At 37.8% G+C, this 20,007-nt stretch overlaps 1 protein-coding gene across 1 annotated transcript; it reads right to left on the bottom strand.

Annotated features, from left to right (window-relative positions):
- Positions 1-14,699: 14,699 nt before the first annotated feature.
- waif2 (Wnt-activated inhibitory factor 2) lies at positions 14,700-17,406 on the bottom strand. The gene has a single exon (XM_028800959.2). It carries the CDS (start codon positions 17,044-17,046, stop codon positions 15,982-15,984), a length of 1,065 nt encoding a protein of 354 aa, XP_028656792.2. The 5' UTR covers positions 17,047-17,406; the 3' UTR covers positions 14,700-15,981.
- Positions 17,407-20,007: the final 2,601 nt, after the last annotated feature.

The following is a 20,007-nucleotide window of genomic DNA, read 5'->3' on the forward strand; positions in this document are numbered from 1 at the left end:
TGCTTCTTTATTCTTTCTTGCCATGTGGGTATAGAAAATAGGTGGAGAGGTCTTCCAATAGGGAAAGTGAAATACAGTAGTAGAACGGGCCGTAGTCTGAGGTGCAAGTGTATTGTGACTGCAGGTTGTGTCTCCATTCAGGCCAAGTGAGTGCAAGAATAATAAATCAAGAACTTAAGTGGAGAACATATGTGTGGGTCTACAAAATAAAGAATCTATGCGTGGGAAGAAAATGATCTATGTTTTAGGGTAGGGTCATCCCAAGCCTCTTCCATGATAAAACAGTGTGATATCTCATTTATATAATTCTTTTTATAACTGTACAGTATTCTTGGGTTTTATTGCACAACACCCTTCACGGCAGGTTGGCTCCATGCACTGCACAGTATGTCAAATGCAAAACAGCACAGAGATTATCATTTAACTACAATGAAAGCTGAGTGGCCTGTGGGCCCTGAACTGTAGCTAAGATTGCCCTCACAGTGAATGTCTACAACTATAGCACAAGGGTCCTTTGGCCAAAATGCAGTGACCTGTATCATCAGCTTATCTCATCACTTACTGAGAGACTTATTTTTTCATACTAGTTCACTTAACAAATGTAGATTAAAATCACTATCATGCAAAAATGAGAAGAAAGCCTCAGGGTGACAAATGTGCTCAGCATTAAACAAAACATATTTTAATTTACCAAGCAGATAATCAATAGATCATCATTAATGAATTTGAAATTTCCTTACAGACATACTGTAGACCTGTAGCTCTGGGGTATCAAAGGCTATGAATTTCTTTCTAATTTCTGTGATCCATATAGTCCATCACATTTTTAAAGCAAGTAGCATATAATCTTACCTTTTCCGAATAAACCCCCCAAGTTGACAGCATAATTGAAAGTAAAATATAATTTATTTATTCATAATTTAGAGTTAGTGAATGAATAGTTCACAGATTGACATCTGTCATTGGTGACTTCTGACCACTGTGTATCGCTGATTTTAATTTTTTTCACCTGATGTACCTTGTCTTTATATATGTATATGGCTTTATCATAAGATAATCATATTTATATTTATCATATCATAAGATATGTACAGTATTTTACTTTTTTCAGTTACCATTCTAGTTTTTCCATATTTATTCTCTAGATTGCTTTGCCAGGCAGTATGTACTATATATATCTCATGAACAGAAGGGATCTGTGCGCCAGTGATATTCTAGGATGACGTCAACACCCTCTGTAATGGGAGGTAAGGTCAGCTTAGTTGCTTGGCAATCACCCTTGATGAAATAACAATGTTAAATTCTCAGCTGTAAACTATGGACAGTACCTGGCATGGCAATTTTGAAATATCAAAGAGCACCAGGACGGTATGAAATGCAAGGCATAGACAAATTGGGATGATAACCAAACTGAAGGTAGACCCAATTATCTGTATTATTATTAATAATGTATCCCAGTGACAGTGGATACACAGCTGTTATCAATGGACCAAGTGGCTTACTTTCACATCTGTGTGACATGTCAGGTAATTGTCATTGACTTTCAACACACATCATTTTTCATAAAAAGTGTCCCTTCACTAAGTTACCATTGAATGCTGCTTTGTAGCAGAACTTTTTGAGCTTAAATTTTCAGTTAAGGAGGAAACAAAAAAGAAAAGGTGAAATGATAAACATTATACCTTTTTATTAATTATTTTGATTACATCGACACTGAAAAATGGTTTAGTACTTTGTGGTCAACTAGTTTTATGTGTAAATCTGAGCAAACACTCTGAAGTAATAGTTATTAAAGAGCACTATAAAAGTGAATTAAACTGAATGTATTTATTCCATAGCATTCTTTATCAAACAAGCTAAGTATCAGAAAGTGTTCTGTTCATTGTTGCTCTCTGTATACTCTCTCTCTCTCTCCCTATATCTATATCTATATATATATATATATATATATAATGTATGTCCTAGCCTGGGAACACCTTGGGATTCCCCCGGAAGAGCTAGTAGAAGTGGCCGGGGATGCAAAGCGCTTTTTGTTATGACCAATTAACTCCATTTTTGTCTCATCAGTCCAAAGCACTTTGTTCCAAAATGAAACTGGTTTGTCTAAATGAGCATTTGCATACAACAAGCGACTCTGTTTGTGGCGTGAGTACAGAAAGGGCTTCTTTCTCAACACCCTGCCATACAGATGTTCTTTGTGCAAATTGCGCTGATTTGTAGAATGATGAACAGATACACCATCTGCAGCAAGATGTTCTTGCAGGTCTTTGGAGGTGATCTGTAGGTTGTCTTTAACCATTCTCATAATCCTGCACATATGCTGCTCCTGTATTTTTCTTGGCCTGTCAGACCTGGGTTTAACAGCAACTGTGCCTATGGCCTTCCATTTCCTGACTACATTCCCTACAGTTGAAACTGACAGTTTAAACCTCTGAGATAGCTTTTTGTAGCCTTCCCCTAATCCACGATACTGAACAATCTTTGTTTTCAGATCTTTTGAGAGTTGCTTTGAGGATCCCATGCTGTCACTCTTCAGAGGCGAGTCAAAAGGAAGCACAACTTGCAATTGACCACCTTAAAAACCTCTTCTCATGATTGGACACACCTGTCTATGAAGTTCAAGGCTTAACGAGCTAATCCAACCAATTTGGTGTTGCAAGTAATCAGTATTGACCAGTTACATGAATTCAAATCAGCAAAATTACAAGGGTACCCAAATTTTTGCACAGCCAGTTTTTCACATTTGATTTAATTTTATACAACTAAATACTGCTTCACTAAAAATCTTTGTTCGGAAAACACCCCAGTACTCAAATGTTCCTAGGAACTGAAAGACATACCACTGTTATCTTTTTTGTTGAAAGTAGAATAAATTATTATGCAGGCTGAGAGGGGTTCCCAAACGTTTTCATATGACTGTACCTATGTCTCTGTTTTTTTTTTTTTACATCATAGACCATAAGGTGCATACTAATTCAGCGTGAGCAGGAACACTCAATAAAACTGAATAAAAAAAATCTAGTGAAGGTGAGATACGAAGAAGGCAGATTCACCAGCGTTTGTGTGTCAGCTTTTATCCCTCCAGATCAGAGAATGTCCAGTTCCATTGCCTCAAAACACCACTCACATCTAAAGTTATTCCCAGTTTCAAATAAAAACTATCAGTGTCAGATCCCTGGGTTGGGGGGTGGTAGTATGTATCGTGATCGTGAATGAGAGAATAAAAGTGAAAATAAAATGGTAACTTTCACAAGTACTATAAATGTACACCGTCTGTTACAGACGCAAACCAAATGTATGTATGTACTGTATAATATTAACAATAAGAGCAGCTCACTACTGAAAACGGCAAATATAGGAGGCAGTAGGAATCGAAACGGGGACTCTTGATTACAAGTCAGCAAATCTTACCACTACACCACAGAAGCTGTTGTTTTATCCTTGAACCTTTTTTGAAAGTGTTTATTTGATCTTTGTACTTCACACTTCACACATTATATCGTTTATGCTAACATTTTGTCATTTACTACTAAAATCTGAAAAACGTTTTAACAATGTGTTTACACAGATTATTGTAGAAACGGAACACACATGAAATGCATGTGTTCCAAATAACAATCTATTATTTCCACTCTAAAACTCCAGCACTTCACTCCCAGATAATCAATCAAGGCATGAGCTGGGAGAACTTTGTGCACGTTCTGCAGCTGTGGGGGGATGGAATAGTAGGCTGCTTGTCATTATCGGCACATTTACAGGACAAAAGACTCTGACGGAGAGGTGCAAACGGATTTAAGGTGGGCCGGATCTACGAGTTTTTTTGTAGGCTCTGGTAATTCTAGTGTTAATAGATGTCCCTTTTGAGCATATTGGGGTCGACATGGTAGGACCCCTAGAACCCTCAGCCAGAGGTCATAAATATATAATGGTCCTGGTAGATTATGCTACCCGGTTTCTGAAAGCTGTTCCACTACACTCAGCTACTTCAAAAGCTATTGCATGGCAATTAGTATGGGTCTTTGCACAAGTTGGCATCCCTAAAGAAATCCTGATTGATCAAGGGACGTCTTTTACCTCGCAGACATTCAGGGAGACTGCCAAACTACTTCAAATAAAACATTTAAAAACCTTGGTATATCATCCTCAAACAGACGGTCTTGTAGAGAGGTTTAATCAAACTATTAAACAAATGTTACGTAAGGTAGTCAACGAGGATGGAAGGAACTGGGATCAGCTCCTCCCCCTCATCCTTTTTGCATATCGGGAAGTCCAACAAGCCTTCATGAGGTTCTTACCTTTTGAATTACTATATGGACGACAACCCCAGGGCATATTAGACATTTTAAAAGAAGGCTGGGAGGAAGAGGCCCTCCCATCAACAAATATATTGGAATATATCTCGCAATTATGCAATAGATTTGAAAAGATCAGACTTATATTGAAAACGCACATGGAAAAGTTGCAAGGAGCCCAGGTCCGATGCTATAACTGTGGTACGTCTCTTCGGGAGTTCTGCCCAGCAGATCGAGTCATGGTTTCAGTTCCTACCTCACATTCTAAATTACTGGCTCATTGGCAAGGCCCCTATGAAATTAAGGAGAGAAAGGGACTGGTCGATTATTTGGTGAAACAACCGAATCATCATCTCAGCGAGTGGATTTATCATGTCAATCTGCTGAAACTGTGGAAGGACAGGGATTTCGAGCCCCCCTCTGGACAGCCCCGCTCTCTCTTCCCTCATAAATTAAACCTTAATTTCGGACATAATCTGACTCGCCAACAATGACAGGAGCTCGAAGTAGTTATCCTGTCTGTCCCTGAGGTAGTAAGTGAAAATCCAGGATGGACGTCCCTGGTTGCGCATGACATTGTGATGAAACCTGGGGTTATTGTCCAAGAACGCCCGTACAGAATTCCCGAGGCAAAAAAGGATGAAGGGGAGTTGGAGATCAGACGAATGTTGAACCTTGGTGTGATTGAGGAAAGTTATAGTCCCTGGTCCAGTCCTATTGTCATGGTCAGTAAGCCTGATGGAAGTTAAAGGTTCAATGACTTCTGTCGGCTTAACCAAGCCTCCCAATTCGAAGCCTGTCCGATGCTGCGAGTGGACGACCTCCTCAAGCGGCTAGGTAACTCCAAATTCTTGACTACCTTAAATATGACTAAGGGGTACTGGCAGGTTCCCTTAACGGACTCTGCTATGGAAAAGACAGCGTTTAGCACCCCTAGCGGGCACTGGCAGTATTGTGTTCTCCCATTTGGATTGCATAGGGCTCCTGCGACATTCCAACGTCTGGTGGACAAAGTGCTCCGTCCTCATAATTTAAATCGTGCTGCCTACTTGGATGATGTTGTCATCTATTCCAACACATGGGAGGAACACTTACAGCAGGTTCGAGCTGTATTGCAGTCACTAGCAATAGCTGGTCTTCGTATTAATCCGAAGAAATGCTACTTTTGGTTAGTCGAAGCCAAATATTTAAGCCATCTAGTGGGCCGGGGTATGGTGAGGCCACAGTGTTCTAAAATAGATGCCATTTTAAATTGGCCCCATCCGATAAACAAGAGGCAGGTTCAGGCCTTTCTCTGCTTAGCAGATTACTATCGCCGGTGTGTACCCCGGTTTTCTGAGAGACCAACGCCCTTGACAAACCTCACAAAGAAGGGGAGACCTAATCACGTGGTATGAGATGAGACATCAGAGGCTGCATTCAGTGACCTGAAAATGGCCCTTATGTCAGCTCCTATATTGAAAGCGCCTGACTTTTCTATGCCTTTCATCCTACAGATGGACGCTTCAGACACAGGTCTTGGAGCCATGCTGAGCCAAAGTGTCGATGGAGTTGAACACCCCATTATGTACCTGAGGTGGAAACTGCTGGATCATGAAACCAGGTATGCAACAGTGGAGCGGTAAGCTTTGGCTATTAAATAGGCGATTACTCAGCTGAGATTTTAACTCCTGGGGTGTGAATTCACTCTTGTGACAGATCATGCGCCATTACAGTGGATGGCCTTGCATAGGGAACCCAAGCCACACGTCACAAGGTGGTTTTTAGATCTACAGCCTTAAAAGTATTCAGTCATTTATTGCCGTGGTGTACTGCAAGCCAATGCCAATGCCCTTTTTCAATGCCACAACTTCTCGGACAGGTACGCCCGACCCGATGGGTCTGGGCTGAGGGGAGGGCCATGTCACACACGTGCGACTAGGAGGACGTTGTATGGACCAAACAAAGGTAATTCCACGCAAGGCCAGGGGGTGGCGGGGTGCACTAAATCTTCTCCTGTTATCTCTAAAGACCAGCAGCAGGAAAACCTGTCTGATTTAGAGCAGATGACGTCACTTCCAGTTCCGGCATCCAAAAGAATATCACGCCCGGTTCCGGCGCCCAGAAGAATATCACTTCCGGCACCTACTCTGACATCTGAAGAACATCACTTCCAGTTCCCTTACGTCACTTCCTGTCCGATACCTTAAAACCGCCATCTTAACAAACCATCGAGAGTTCTGTTTTGGACTCTTTTGCAGCCAGGAATAATATACGGGTGGCTGCCCCAAACCTTTTTAAGAGTGTTGAGTCTATTCTTTTTACTATATATATATATATATATATATATATATATATATATATATATATATATGACATATATCCATCCATTTTCCAACCCGCTGAATCCAAACACAGGGTCACGGGGGTCTGCTGGAGTCAATCCCAGCCAACACAGGCACAAGGCAGGAACCAATCCCGGGCAGGGTGCCAACCCACCGCAGTATATATATATATATGCTCTGCCCAAATACCTTTCATTCTACTCTCTCTCTTCTCACTCTTTCTCTCCCTAATATAAGCAGTGCTTTTCTCTGAAATCTGAGCCACACTGAACTGAAGTCTTTAACTTTATCAGTACTTTTGCTTTTATGCCCTAGTGATTTATTTTAATTACTTTGTGCAAAACAAATGTTGTAAATATGTACATGTAGTATTGATTTTTGGTGTCATTTGTAATTGTGACCGCTGCGTGCAATAGATTTTCACCAACACAATCAAATTTAATTAATTTAGCACAGCCATTTTGTAGTATTTAAATATCAACCCATAGGTCTCTTTATCTTTATATTAACAGTACAGGGGATCAGGACCCTGACAATACTTTTTGGCCCTTTAACAATTTGTTTCTATCACTTCCTGTTAGATACCATTTGATTTTTCTTAAGAAAGACCAAACTAATGAAAACAGATGACTATATCTCAAATTATCCGATAGGCTAAAGTTCACTTTCATACATTCATTACAGAGTAAATAAACTGCCTGTTTAGATCGGTGTATAAGAAATCAGGAATGAGTAGCTTGAAATAGAATAACATACTTTATAGAATCTATTGTAAGGCAATTTAATTCTCTGCTTTCATTTACGGGACTTCAGCTGTTCTGTAGAACTAAATAAAAATGAACACATCAATTAGCCTGCAGTCTCTTAGCTTGTCTGTTAAATATTAGTATAGAATGTAAAATAGTATTTCGATTTTATTGGAAGATGTGTAAAAGCTAAGAAGTAGCATCTGTAATGATTTATATGAATATGGTACTGTATTAGTGCTTCCCAGGATGGTAAGATAAAAACATAAGAAAATAGCAGACCTAGTCTTACATTTTTAAGCAATATGTGACTTCAATTAAAAGGTAAACTAATTTAATATCATTAAAGAGAATAATATTTTCATTTTGAACTATTCTGCAGTGTGTTGAAGTCAAAAAAAGTTAATAGAACTTTTGGACGACTTCCTGTTTCTTTTCTGTTTTATTTCACTATTTTTCTATTTCACATTTATTGACCAACCAAGGTAGATTTCACAACAAACGAAAATCTTCAGAGAAAGGTGGTGCATGGGCCTCTCATAGAACAAAGCAACCCAGGTCACTTCCCCAAGGCTGGCGCATTATCCTTCAATGCTATCTGATGTCACCGTGCCTCCAATTCTTTGCTTGTGTATGACATTCAGTTGCACTTAGTGTATGATTGGTGCTTGCAATGAAAATGATCTCTCTGTCCATGAAAGTTGCTTCACTCTCACCAGAGTCTACCCACAATTCTTTTTCTATCAGCAACAGTGCATGCATTTCCTGTCATCCATGGTGCACACCCATGTCACTGCCTGTTATTGTCAAGTTGCTTCTTTGGTTGTGCATGGCTTTCTGTTGCAGCTGGAGTGTATGATTGGTTCTTGCATTGAAAACAATCACCTGGCCTGTGCAATGTGTTTAACAATCACCAGAGCTCTCTGTGGTGCTTTTCCTCAAATCAACTGTGCGCAGTTTTCGTATAAACTATGGGAAGCTGCCTGCCATGAGAAGGACGTCAGTCATGGAGTGCGTCTCTGTCCCTGCTTGTCATGAATCGTGGGACCTTCTCATGGCACTCATGGCAGGTTCTGAAGCTCAGTTTTGTGGGAAAGGTAACCCCACACATCCAATTCATGGATCTTGTTATGTGAATCATGGCATAAGCTGTTTATTAAGACCAAGATCACCTGCTAAGGGTTTGTGAGACAACCCTTAGCATTTTATACTGTGTATATATAGATATATCAGGCAAATAACAGAACATGTCTGAAAGGAGATGTCAGGATCAAAAATAAATATGGGAAAAACAGAATGCTTACTAAGAGATAAATGTTGAAGTTCAGGTGTACAAAAGTCTGAGGACACTGTCTGTTGCGTCATCACGCTCACAGGTTATGTGTGAACTTGTGCACATTTTAGTTTTGTATCTAATACGCAGCAACGCTGTACTTCCAGGAGTTTGAATGTCTCCGCATTTGTTCAATTGTTTGTCGACCTTGTGTGTGCCTGTTAGATAAATCACACACACATTTGCAAATAAATATTTAGCTTTACAAAGCCATTGCAACGAATCCTTCCTTGGCAACATTCAGCAGTTAACTGATTCATTCTACTTTAATTCTGGTCTGCTTCATCCTCCTTATTGGGGATTAGGATTTGGTGCCACATACACACCAATTTGACGCATGCACCATTTAACATCAGGGGATACTGGAATAAAATTCCAAAAGAAGAAAAAAAGTACCAGGGATAAACTTTGGAAAAAACAGAGGGGAGGAAGATTTGGAAGTTCAAAAAATGAACACAAGGAGATTAACTGGTCTGACGACATTTGAGTTTTTAACAGAAAAGCGCAGAAGGTAAAAGCAATTACTATGCTAAAATTAACATATTTAGTAACTACCTGTGAAAACAAATTTGCTGGAGATTGAAAGATAGTTTTTTTTAGAGGTGTTCTTTGTGTGAGAATCTGGCAAGACAAAATTTGGTGAAATTAAAAATGGGAAGGAGCAGATTTTCCTAATATAATGGAGTTGTCATCAGTGAAATTCACTGTAGCTGTATGGATTTTGGCACAAACTGGGAAAAGAAAAATTGCACACACACAAGAAGATATCAGTTTGGAGGCTCTTCAAGGAAGTATGCTATCTATACCCCTCTACCAAATAATAAACAGCCTTTGAAATGCAACAACCTAAAAATGTGGGAAAACACCTAAATAAAATGATATTAAAATAATGGTATAAAATTGAAGGAAGTAAAGTTTAAAATTATTAATTAAGAAATGAAAAAGCAGTTTGAAATAAAGAAATATCTATACAACAACAGAGAAGTGTTACTATCAAATATAGAGGTGGGTGTGCCTTAGGAAATGTCTCATGATGTTTTAATGAATAATAAGAATTAATATAAGAGAAAGACGGACAAAATTTCTCAGGGCTAAAAATCAAAGTGCAACCCTCTAGAAGATTCAGACATTAAGATGTTAATTTCTTTAGAAAAAATAAAACCAGTCACAAGTGTCTCACAGGGTGATAGAAATTCATAAATGAATATTTGAATATGAAAAATACATCAAAGAACTAAATGAAAAATGAAATACTTTTAAAAGTAAGAATAGAGTGATTTTTACTTACTTGCATAACTTCTCTCATGGTTCCTTTTAAACTGTTTTACTGGGTAACTCCTCTTTTTCTTGTTGTTGATGTTCACAAGAGGAGGGTAATGATTAAAGAGGAAAAACTAATACCGTTTTAGATTTATATTATGAATTGTGATTTGCATTAGTGTAGCATACCTTTTACAAAAAACAGCAACAGAGTCACTTACTGTATCTGTTTCGCTCTTCTGTTGTCAGCCAGGAAAATCCTGAACCAGAAGATGACTACCTCTTTTAGCTGGAGAACTTAAAAATCCATTGCATATCCAAGATATTGTCAGTTCTTAATGACAACTGAGGAAAGTGCATTAGGTATTAAATGAGGTTTACCTGTGGTTACCCCAAACCCCCTTAAGATTATTTGTGTTTTTGTCACAAGATATAGAATACAAATGAGATAGGGACAACATTTTGAAAAAAGAAGGAGCTGCTATAGAGTGGTATGCCCAGTTTCTGTGATGATTGGCCAGGCATTAGGCAGGGCCACGAGCATTAGATTGAGTGATTTGGGACTTGGCTAGATGTATATGCCATTTAATCCCCAACTCTCTTTCTAACCTTATTCTTTCTCTTGCTCTCTCACTCTCATTTTCTCAAGAATTTGACATATCTTCCTAAATGACAGTGAGGCTTCACCCCTCTCATCTTCCCACTCACTGTAGCACTTTCCCAGGCCTAATGTATTTCCTGTCTGAGTTTTGGAACCACTCCTGGGATTGGTGGTACTTTGTACATCTCTTGAGCAATCATTTCACAGTGTGATCTAGAGACCTCTTGTAGATTTACATGTCTGAGTCCTGTATAGCTTTAAAAGGACCAGGTATGCATCACATACTATACCTGGGTATTCCCCTTTTTACCCTCTCTGTCCTAAAAATGTTTATTTTGCTGTCACTTGCAGCTTGATAGTCTAATACAAATCCTGAGGACCTGTCTGTTATATTTGGGCCCTTTCACCTTTTTTTCCAGGAACATTGAGACTCCACACTCTAATATACCTAAGGAACTCTATTGTATTTCAACACAACGCAAAAGAATAATGCAGTCTTCCAGCTACATTATCAGTTCACATATTTATTTCAAGAATGCTTGACTACATGATGTGCACAGAGTATGCCAAATTTCATAATCCTATTGCACTGCTATCGGCAGCAAACATGCATAATGTGGGACACTTACTACATACTATACATTTTATGGTCAGATGTTGTTGATTTTATTTTTAATTTAGCAAGCATCATCCAGCAAATTATATGCATACAATATGCATTGAATTGAGTCAAAGACTCCAGAGGAAAACTAAACATGTCATTCGTCATTCCAAAAGTCACAAAATATGAAAGTTCAAGAAATTAGTATAAACAGTTTTAGAGAAAGATAAATTAAAGATATGTAATGTTAAAAAGTACTAGAATTCTATTAAAAGTTGACCTATTTTGACCACTTTTCTTAAGTGCATTAATTCTGAACCAATGTAATACAGAACTGTTTCAGTATGAATCAAGAGAAAAGCTGAAAATGTGAATTTTTCTAGATTTATTGCTTCATTACTGTTGTTGCTGTAAATGGCATTCTGTTTCTACTCATTTATGGTAAAAAATGCTATCATTTTTAGTGGCAATTATCCTTAAAAGGAGCATTCTTAAGAAATGATTTAATTGACCAGTGGTTCAATGGTTACCACTGATACCTTGCATATTCTGGGTTTGAATAATTAGCCAGTCCCTGTTTATGTTGAGCTTGTATTGTCCCCTGTGTCTGCTTGGACTGTTCTACAGGATCTCCAGTTTTCCACCTACGGTACCAGTAAGACTGAATGCACACTTTGAATTGCTGCTCTGTTCTTTTAAGTATGCCCTGTGATGGACCTCTGTCTGCCCAGCATTGCTTCCTGCCTTATACCTAATGGTCCATGCTCATTCGCCTTGTGACCCTCTATTTCTGTATGTAATTATCAGTAATTGATGGGTTTCACTTCACAAAGTGTACCTTTTATAGCTTTATAATACTGATTGTAGACATAATAATATGAATTACAACCTGATACTTAGTTTATAGCTTTCAAAAGTTTATTTTATATCTGTTATTTCATATTCCATTTTTTCACAATCTTTGGTGATATTTCCCTGTGCACTGCTACCTTTGGAACTGCAGGCCCTGCAGACCTCTGTGATTCTTTAACAGATATTGATCACCATCCATCTCTACACTTCAGTTTTATACACTGGAGGTTTGCAGTCCAGTTATGTTCTTCAGAAATCCTTGCATCAAATTTCTTTCCTTTTTCCTAAAATATATTAGTTTCTGAGGTACTTAGGTATTTTTGGTTGCCAGATCATATTAAAGGCGAAAACGGCTTTGCTTTAATTCAGGATGTCACAGAGCAGGGTACCTGCCAGAGCAATAAAACCAAAACATAGTGAAACCCCCACTGGCAGTCACAGCATATCTTTATATTTCAGGTTGGGCAGAAAGACCCTGGCAGGGCAGGAGAGTGTGTTCTGTCCATAGCACTGAAGTGAATTCTATAAGGACATACATAGTCAAATATAGGTGGACGTATCATTAAAGTGTACAGTGCTGCTTTTTATTTTATCGAAAAACTGGTTTGAAGTATTTATTGCTGAAACATAGCTTTTCATCTAGATTTTGAAATAAACATCAAATTAGATTAGCTATGTCACAGAGTAACTAATATAAAACTCTCAGACTCAGTTAGCCCAATTTTTGATTGTGGCAGGAGAGCCTGTATCAGCTACATCACGAAGAAGACGGGACCTAGGCATTGACACCAGTCCATCACAGGACCCACTCACAATCACATGCTCATGGGGTCACTTTAGAATTATTAACCAAACACACAAATGCTTGAGGATGTGGGAGTAAAATGAGGTGATCCAGAGAAAAGTCAACAGAGACATCTGAAGAATATGCCAAGTCCACACAGGATTCAGATTCAAACCCTGGATACTGTGTCCAGGAAAAAGTAGTTATAACCAGTGTTCCACAATGCTGCCCATAGGATAACTAGTTATTCCTTAATTTGCACATTTTTAACCAGTTACTATATAAAACAGCATTTTTCATATATTGTTAAATAAATTAATATCAAATGAAACCATTAAATATACACTTTCATTTTAAAGCTTGATAAATCAGGATGTGCAATCACTAAAACATTCTATTCATTAAATAGCTTTAATGTTGTTATTCTATGAAATTAAAAATAAAAACATAAAAAAAAAATTGTGGAATAGTTCTTTATAAGTTTTTAAGGACCTCTTTATACATGCCCAAATATACCATGAAATAATGGCTTATTCACTTTAATTTCATACTTCAATAAAGTATAGAGTAGAACTAGGTTTACATTCAATGCATCACATTGAAAAGTTGTCATGCTAAAAAAAGTTTAAGTTTCAAAATTTCAGCTGTTTGCTTTTATAAAACAACTAGATTTGTCAAAAATAACAAAATATGCTCATTAATTCATTTGACTATTTTCAGATCTCATTAATTCCACTTCAGGATCACAATGTGTAGGTGTCTGTCCTCTCATTGGGATGCAAGGCAGACAACAACCCTGATGAGGTCCCAGTCCATTACAGGTCACACTCACAATCATTCATGCAGAGCTAAATTAGTGTATACTTAATAAATGAAAATTTTTTTTTGTAAATTATAAAATACTAGAGGCCCAGGAGTGATCACGTTTATTTTCAGTTAACTAGTGATTTTAGATCTATGTCTTCATCACAATGCCAGAGTGCATGAGTTGTAAACCAAGCTCAGATATTACAGTATACATAAAAAAAAGCCTGAGTCAAGATGGCTATTCACTCAACTGCATTTTGAGTCAGAAGGTCAAAGTTTCCAGTTGACATCTCTAACCAACTTTTTCCTAGAATCGAGAAACAATTGCTGTTATATTTCCATTAACAATATTTTCAAGATTACCTGATTTCTACTAGTACGTATATGGAACCTGTGCTGACCTGAGAATGCATCAACAAGCTATGGTGATGTGTTAAATCAGCTATTTGGTTTCAGCCCATGACATGATGAAGATGATAGGGTTGCAGGCAAAGTAAGGTCTGCACTGCTTTTGAAATCCTGCTTTGACTGAATGGATGAATGAATGGAGTTTGGCCAATGTGATTGGAAACTTGCAAAACAGTGCAAAGAATTTTGCCTTTAACAGAAAAACACATCATACTACTAACGAGACTGAATGATATTCAGAAATAACTATTAGAGGTAGAATAGTAGCAAGTCAGAAAGAGTTGTAATAAAACTGATGATGTGGTTTATAGCTGCCAGGACTTGTTTTAATGTTTAATGTCTATACTTGCTGACACTGATTGGAAAATCATACACAGAAAGCTGAACAGAGACAGAGTCATATCATTTTGGGGTGTAGGAGCCTAACCCACCTAGCATAGGGTATAAGGCAGGAACAAACCCTGGACAGGGTACAGGTCCATTGCAGGGCAGACATACACATACTTCCCGACCACACACTAGGGCCAGTTTAGTATTGCCAACCCACCTAACTTGCATTTCTTTGGACTGTGGGAGGAAATGAGTATGTGTATATATATGTGGGTGTGTGTATATATATATATATATATATATATATATATATATATATGCAGACAGCATGTGCAGTATCACCACACACACATATATGTACAGTATGTTTATATGGATGTATGAATGGCTATGCATGTTTGGGACATAGGTATGAAAATACACTTTCTTCTTAAATGAAATTTAAAGATGTGGGTTATAATTTATTGTTCAGTATAACAAAATGATGCTTGATATTGAAAAATAAGTCTCTATACAATATAAGAATATGAGCATTGAGCTGTATACAACAAGGCTGTAGGCTTAGCTGTCATTTTAGTCTCCCCCATGATACCGTGAACAAGTCACTTGACCTGATTTGTGCTCAGTGCTGCCAGATAAGCTCTGGATGCCTGCAACACTGAATTGGACTAAACGGGTTGAGGAAATGAGTTGATGTACTTATGTATTACTGCACTATAACCATCTAATTTAAAAATATTCATTACAAAAACGTTCATCAATCCACTCATCCATCCATTCTTCTGTTGATTAACTAACAGTGCTTAATCTAATTTTAGAGCTGAGAGGAAGAAACAATAGCACATTACTAAAAAAGATTGGTTATAGGACACAAAATAGTGTGCATTCATGGCATATACATCATTTGTTCAAATGCTGTAGTACAACTTTGTTATATTTATTTAATCTTTTCTGAATTTATTTTTTAATCAATTTACACTAAGCACATTATGCAAGTGAAACAGATGTGGCTTCTTTCACACACCATGTTGCAAGTGGAAAATGAATATAACATAACTTTTTTAAACCTGTTTAATCCGATTCAAGGCCACGGGGGACTGAATCTATCCTGGCAACATTGGGTGCAAGGCAAGGACCAGCCCTGGACAGGGCACCAGTGTATCACAGGGCTCACTCCCGCACACATTTAGTCTGAAGAAATGTTTTAATTTCATCACGTGCAAATAAGCAACTTAAAAATGCTTTAGCTTATGATTAAGGCAGTAAAGCGTTTCAAATGTGCTTTGTTTTCCAGAGTTAAAATCATTTGCAGCAAATCTTTCCTGCGCAATATGGAACATTTAATACAAAATAATAAAATTAATGAAGGATAAACACCTAGAGAACTAGGCATGTTAATACACATGACAGCTTATCAGTATCAGCTACAGGCTTATCTTTACAGAAAATGGCTTATTCGAAGTACTGTAATAATCCTGACTTTGTTTGGAAGTAAATGCATACTCTTAATCGTTCTTGTGCATAAACTACTGTATCGTCTATAAATTGAACGCTTCTAGGACAAATGTAGGTAGCAGAGGGGTTCCCTACTGTAACGCGGCTATCACTTTTTTCTATAGAAATCTGCTTTACAAGCATCAGCACTAGACAGCCACATTAGCAAGCCTGGGGTCGGAATCTTGCTCATATCTGTAATGATAAACTTCCATCTGATCACGACAGGCTTCTCTGATGTTATTTAACCATCTTTTAATGCCTTTTCTATTTAAGTACAACACCATTAGGAATATTACCCCAATCAGAGCTAATACAATGCCCAGGAATACATAGGACACGGTCTCTAGATCCGCAAGTCGGCAATGAAGATCCTCCTTTTTAAGGCTCACGATTTTCGTGCCATTTCTAGTTTCTGGTCCTGCGCACCTCAGGTGGCCGAAATCTGCGCACTGCGAAGAGTTCTTCAACCAGACATAAAAAGCGTCAAGGTCGCAGCACAAGAAAGGGTTGAACCGTAAATAAATGTGAAGTTTTTTATGTTGTGACCATTTATAAAGCGTCTCCTCGTCCACATTCTGAATTAAATTTCTTGTCAGATCGAGCATCTCCAGATTTTGCAAAGGAAGTCTGCTGGAGGCTACTGACAGCTGGCAGCTGGACAAATTGAGTCGTCGCAGACTTTGCAAACTGCCCAGTGCATTAAGTACCTCATTTTCTGCAGAGGGAGCGATAGATTTGCTTAAATTTAAATTTTGCAGCTTGCGCAATCCACTGAAAGCATCCGCAGAAACATCCTGTAATTTATTGTTACTTAAATCCAAATTCATCAGATTGGGTAATCCTTCGAATGCATAAGCTTCAATACTCTGGATGTTATTAGCGAGGAGAGAAAGAGTAGACACATGTTCAAGTGAGGTTTCGTTCGTTAAAAACGATCTGGTTTTAATTGTTGTAATGTTGTTTCCCGTCACTTTAAGCGTTTGCACCCATGGAGGAATGTCTGGTGGCACCTCGCTAAGGTTCAAGTCAGTGCAGGTGACTGTCCCGTTATTTTCAAAACAAACACAAGGAAAGGGACAAGGACTGTCAGCTCTCACCAGGAGAAACAAAGTGCACGTGATCAGAAACCAGCCGGAATACAACGGGCGTCCCTTGATCTCCAGCACCGCTCGGCTCCTACAGCGACATATCCAAATCATTCTTTTTGCCATTTTATGCTGCAACTCCTCTGAGGAAAAAAATAGTTTCGTAAAAAACAAAACTACAATTTAAAAAGAAAGAAAGAATTTACACTTCAAGCAGAATCACCAGTACCATAGCTATCTTTCTATTGCTAAATCAAGCGTATTACTCTTCTGTTTAATCTCATTTTCGCCCGCAGTATTTCCGAGCACACCGCCAGTAGCTATAAATGCCCAGTGCAATCTGTGTTTCTAATGCTTATTCGGTCCGGTTATCGGCTTCTGAACATGCATGTCAAACCTGGAGGACATTGTCAGATGACAGCGTCCCAGCTCTTTATGACTTGCACGAAGAACCGCCCATCTTAACGGATTTCAGTGTGTCACGGAGTGTGTTAAGTATTTGTGAGTATAAAATGTAACAAGAGGCTGAATGCAAAGTAAATCAGAGTTTTAAGCATTTTTTTTGAAGTCCCGTGCTATTAGCTGTTTGGTTATTTTAAACAAGTAAATGTTTCTTTTAAAAGAAAAAGAATGGAAATAAAGATCTGTTTAAGAAAAGAAGTTGAAATAAATATAAAATAATGTATTGAATTTCAGCATCTTCTTCTTATTATAAGATATTTCAGTTGGTTACCATTGAAAGCAATATTTTTACATTCCAAGGACAACTTGATTATTGTACAAAGCAACCTCTTGTAAACTAAAATTACAGAAATTAAATAATTGAATATTATCAAATAAAAACACATTATTCAGTTTAACTTATACAGTAAACAAGAATCATAAGGTATATTTCACAGTTATCTATTTTAAAGTAAAAAGGATCAATAATTAGTTTAAAAACGGAACATAGATGGTTAAATTAAATGCAATATTTAAATTACTAACCAGCATAATAATTGAAAGAGTAATAAGATGAAAATTGTTTTTCTTACTGACAGGCATATTGTCAATTAAATTAATAAATTGGTGTTGTATGCAACTGAAAAAGACTCTGTTACAATGATCACAGAAACCTGCCTTACTCTTAAAAACGTCCAGGAGCATAAATGGATTCATATTATTAACAGAAAAAAAGTGAAATATATGCAGTGTTTGACAGAGAATATAAAAACAAACTTGGTTTTAATGGGAAATGTACAAATATTGCTGATGATATTTAGGTTCAAGGAGAAGTCAAAATGGATATAGGCATGATGGTGAGGCAGAGGAGCAATATCTCTCTTCAACTGAAATAGTGGTGTGAGGAATCGTCTATCCATCCCACTTAATGTAATCCATGGTTAGGACGGGCTAAGATATACTGGCAGCACTGGGTGTGGGCACAAGGCAGAAACCAGTCCTAGACTGGAGATTGATCCAGCATAACGAACCCTTATTTACACCATCACTCAAAACGAGGAAATCTGAAGTCACCAATTAACCCAATTCACATGTTCTTAGGATATGAAAAGAAAAACAGAATATGTAATAAAAAAAAAGCAGGTAAACATAATGGGAGGTTGTGCTGACTCTACATATATACTCTTAAAAATAATAGTCATACAATGGAACTTCACTGTGTTGTGTGGTTTCCTTATTGAACTATCCATCCATCCATTTTCCAACCCGCTGAATCCGAACACAGGGTCACGGGGGTCTGCTGGAGCCAATCCCAGCCAACACAGGGCACAAGGCAGGAAACAATCCCGGGCAGGGTGCCAACCCACCGCAGCTTATTGAACTATTGCTTGACAAAAAAATTAATTCTGGGAAGATGTCATTGCTTATGAATTAGGGATTTAAAAAAGGTTCTTAACATGTGCAAAAATAAGACATCTTTAATATATAGGGGCTACCTAGCAGGATGGTGACAGATGAAGAACACTTGACATTAGCCTGTTATTGTATTGAGCAAGAGTCATTTTAAAATCAAGAGCCCAATGGTATTTTACAAATGTGTTATTATCTATTCATGGTTAGTTATGGAACTTGTTACAGATCTAAAATAAAAATGTTCCAACTGGAGTCTTCATGTGAAAGGTTCTTTTTGGGAACCAAAAATGGTTCCCCTATACCACTGCTCTGAAGAATCCCCTTTGGCACTTTCATTTCTCAAAGAGTGTACAGTGTTTGAGCTTGGATTCGATTCATGAACTCCAGAGAGTTGTGACTTAACATTCATAACATGTGTGCTTTGGGGTCATGCTGTCTATAATCAATTTTATTATAATATCAAAAGAGGGAATTTAGATGGTGATGGTATAGCAATGGGTAACTCTGATTACTTGGATATGAATTATATATTCCAATCAATAATGGAACACAAGAGCAAAAATGTGTAGATTTCATCAGTACTTGCTCATTTTAACATAGTATTTTATACTGATCAAAAAAGAATGCAGAAAATAGGGATTATTAAACTGCACGTGTCCAGTGATCCTAACATAATAAGTTATTCAGTGTTCAGGAAGAGCACATTACCAGTATACAATACAACACAATACAATACAATTTATTTTTGTATAGCCTAAAATCACACAAGAAGTGCCACAATGGGCTTTAACAGGCCCTGCCTCTTGACAGCCCCCCAGCCTTGACTCTCTAAGAAGACAAGGAAAAACTCCCAAAAAAAAACCTTGTAGAGAAAAATGGAAGAAACCTTGGGAAAGGCAGTTCAAAGAGAGACCCCTTTCCAGGTAGGTTGGGCGTGCAGTGGGTGTCAAAAGAAGGGGGTCAATACAATACAATACAATACAATACAATACAATACAATACAATACAATACAATACAATACACAGAACAGAACAAATCCCCAATATAGTATAAAAATAAAAATTTTAGAAGTATTGAGCAGAATTTAACAGTAGATGATATCATCCATCAAGCTGACTTCCCCATTTGGCCATTCCACGGCTGAAACAGCGCTGGGCCAGCCAATCCGATGAAAGGACTTGTCTTTCCCACGATTCCTGCGATCCTCCATCAGGGATGACTTTACCTTAGGC

Source organism: Erpetoichthys calabaricus, chromosome 4, assembly GCF_900747795.2.
Source record: "Erpetoichthys calabaricus chromosome 4, fErpCal1.3, whole genome shotgun sequence".
Classification (NCBI taxonomy): Eukaryota; Metazoa; Chordata; class Cladistia; order Polypteriformes; family Polypteridae; genus Erpetoichthys; species Erpetoichthys calabaricus.

Excerpts from the sequence above, each read along its gene's own strand:
- waif2 (XM_028800959.2), bottom strand. The coding sequence starts at position 17,046 with ATGGCAAAAAGAATGATTTGGATATGTCGCTGTAGGAGCCGAGCGGTG.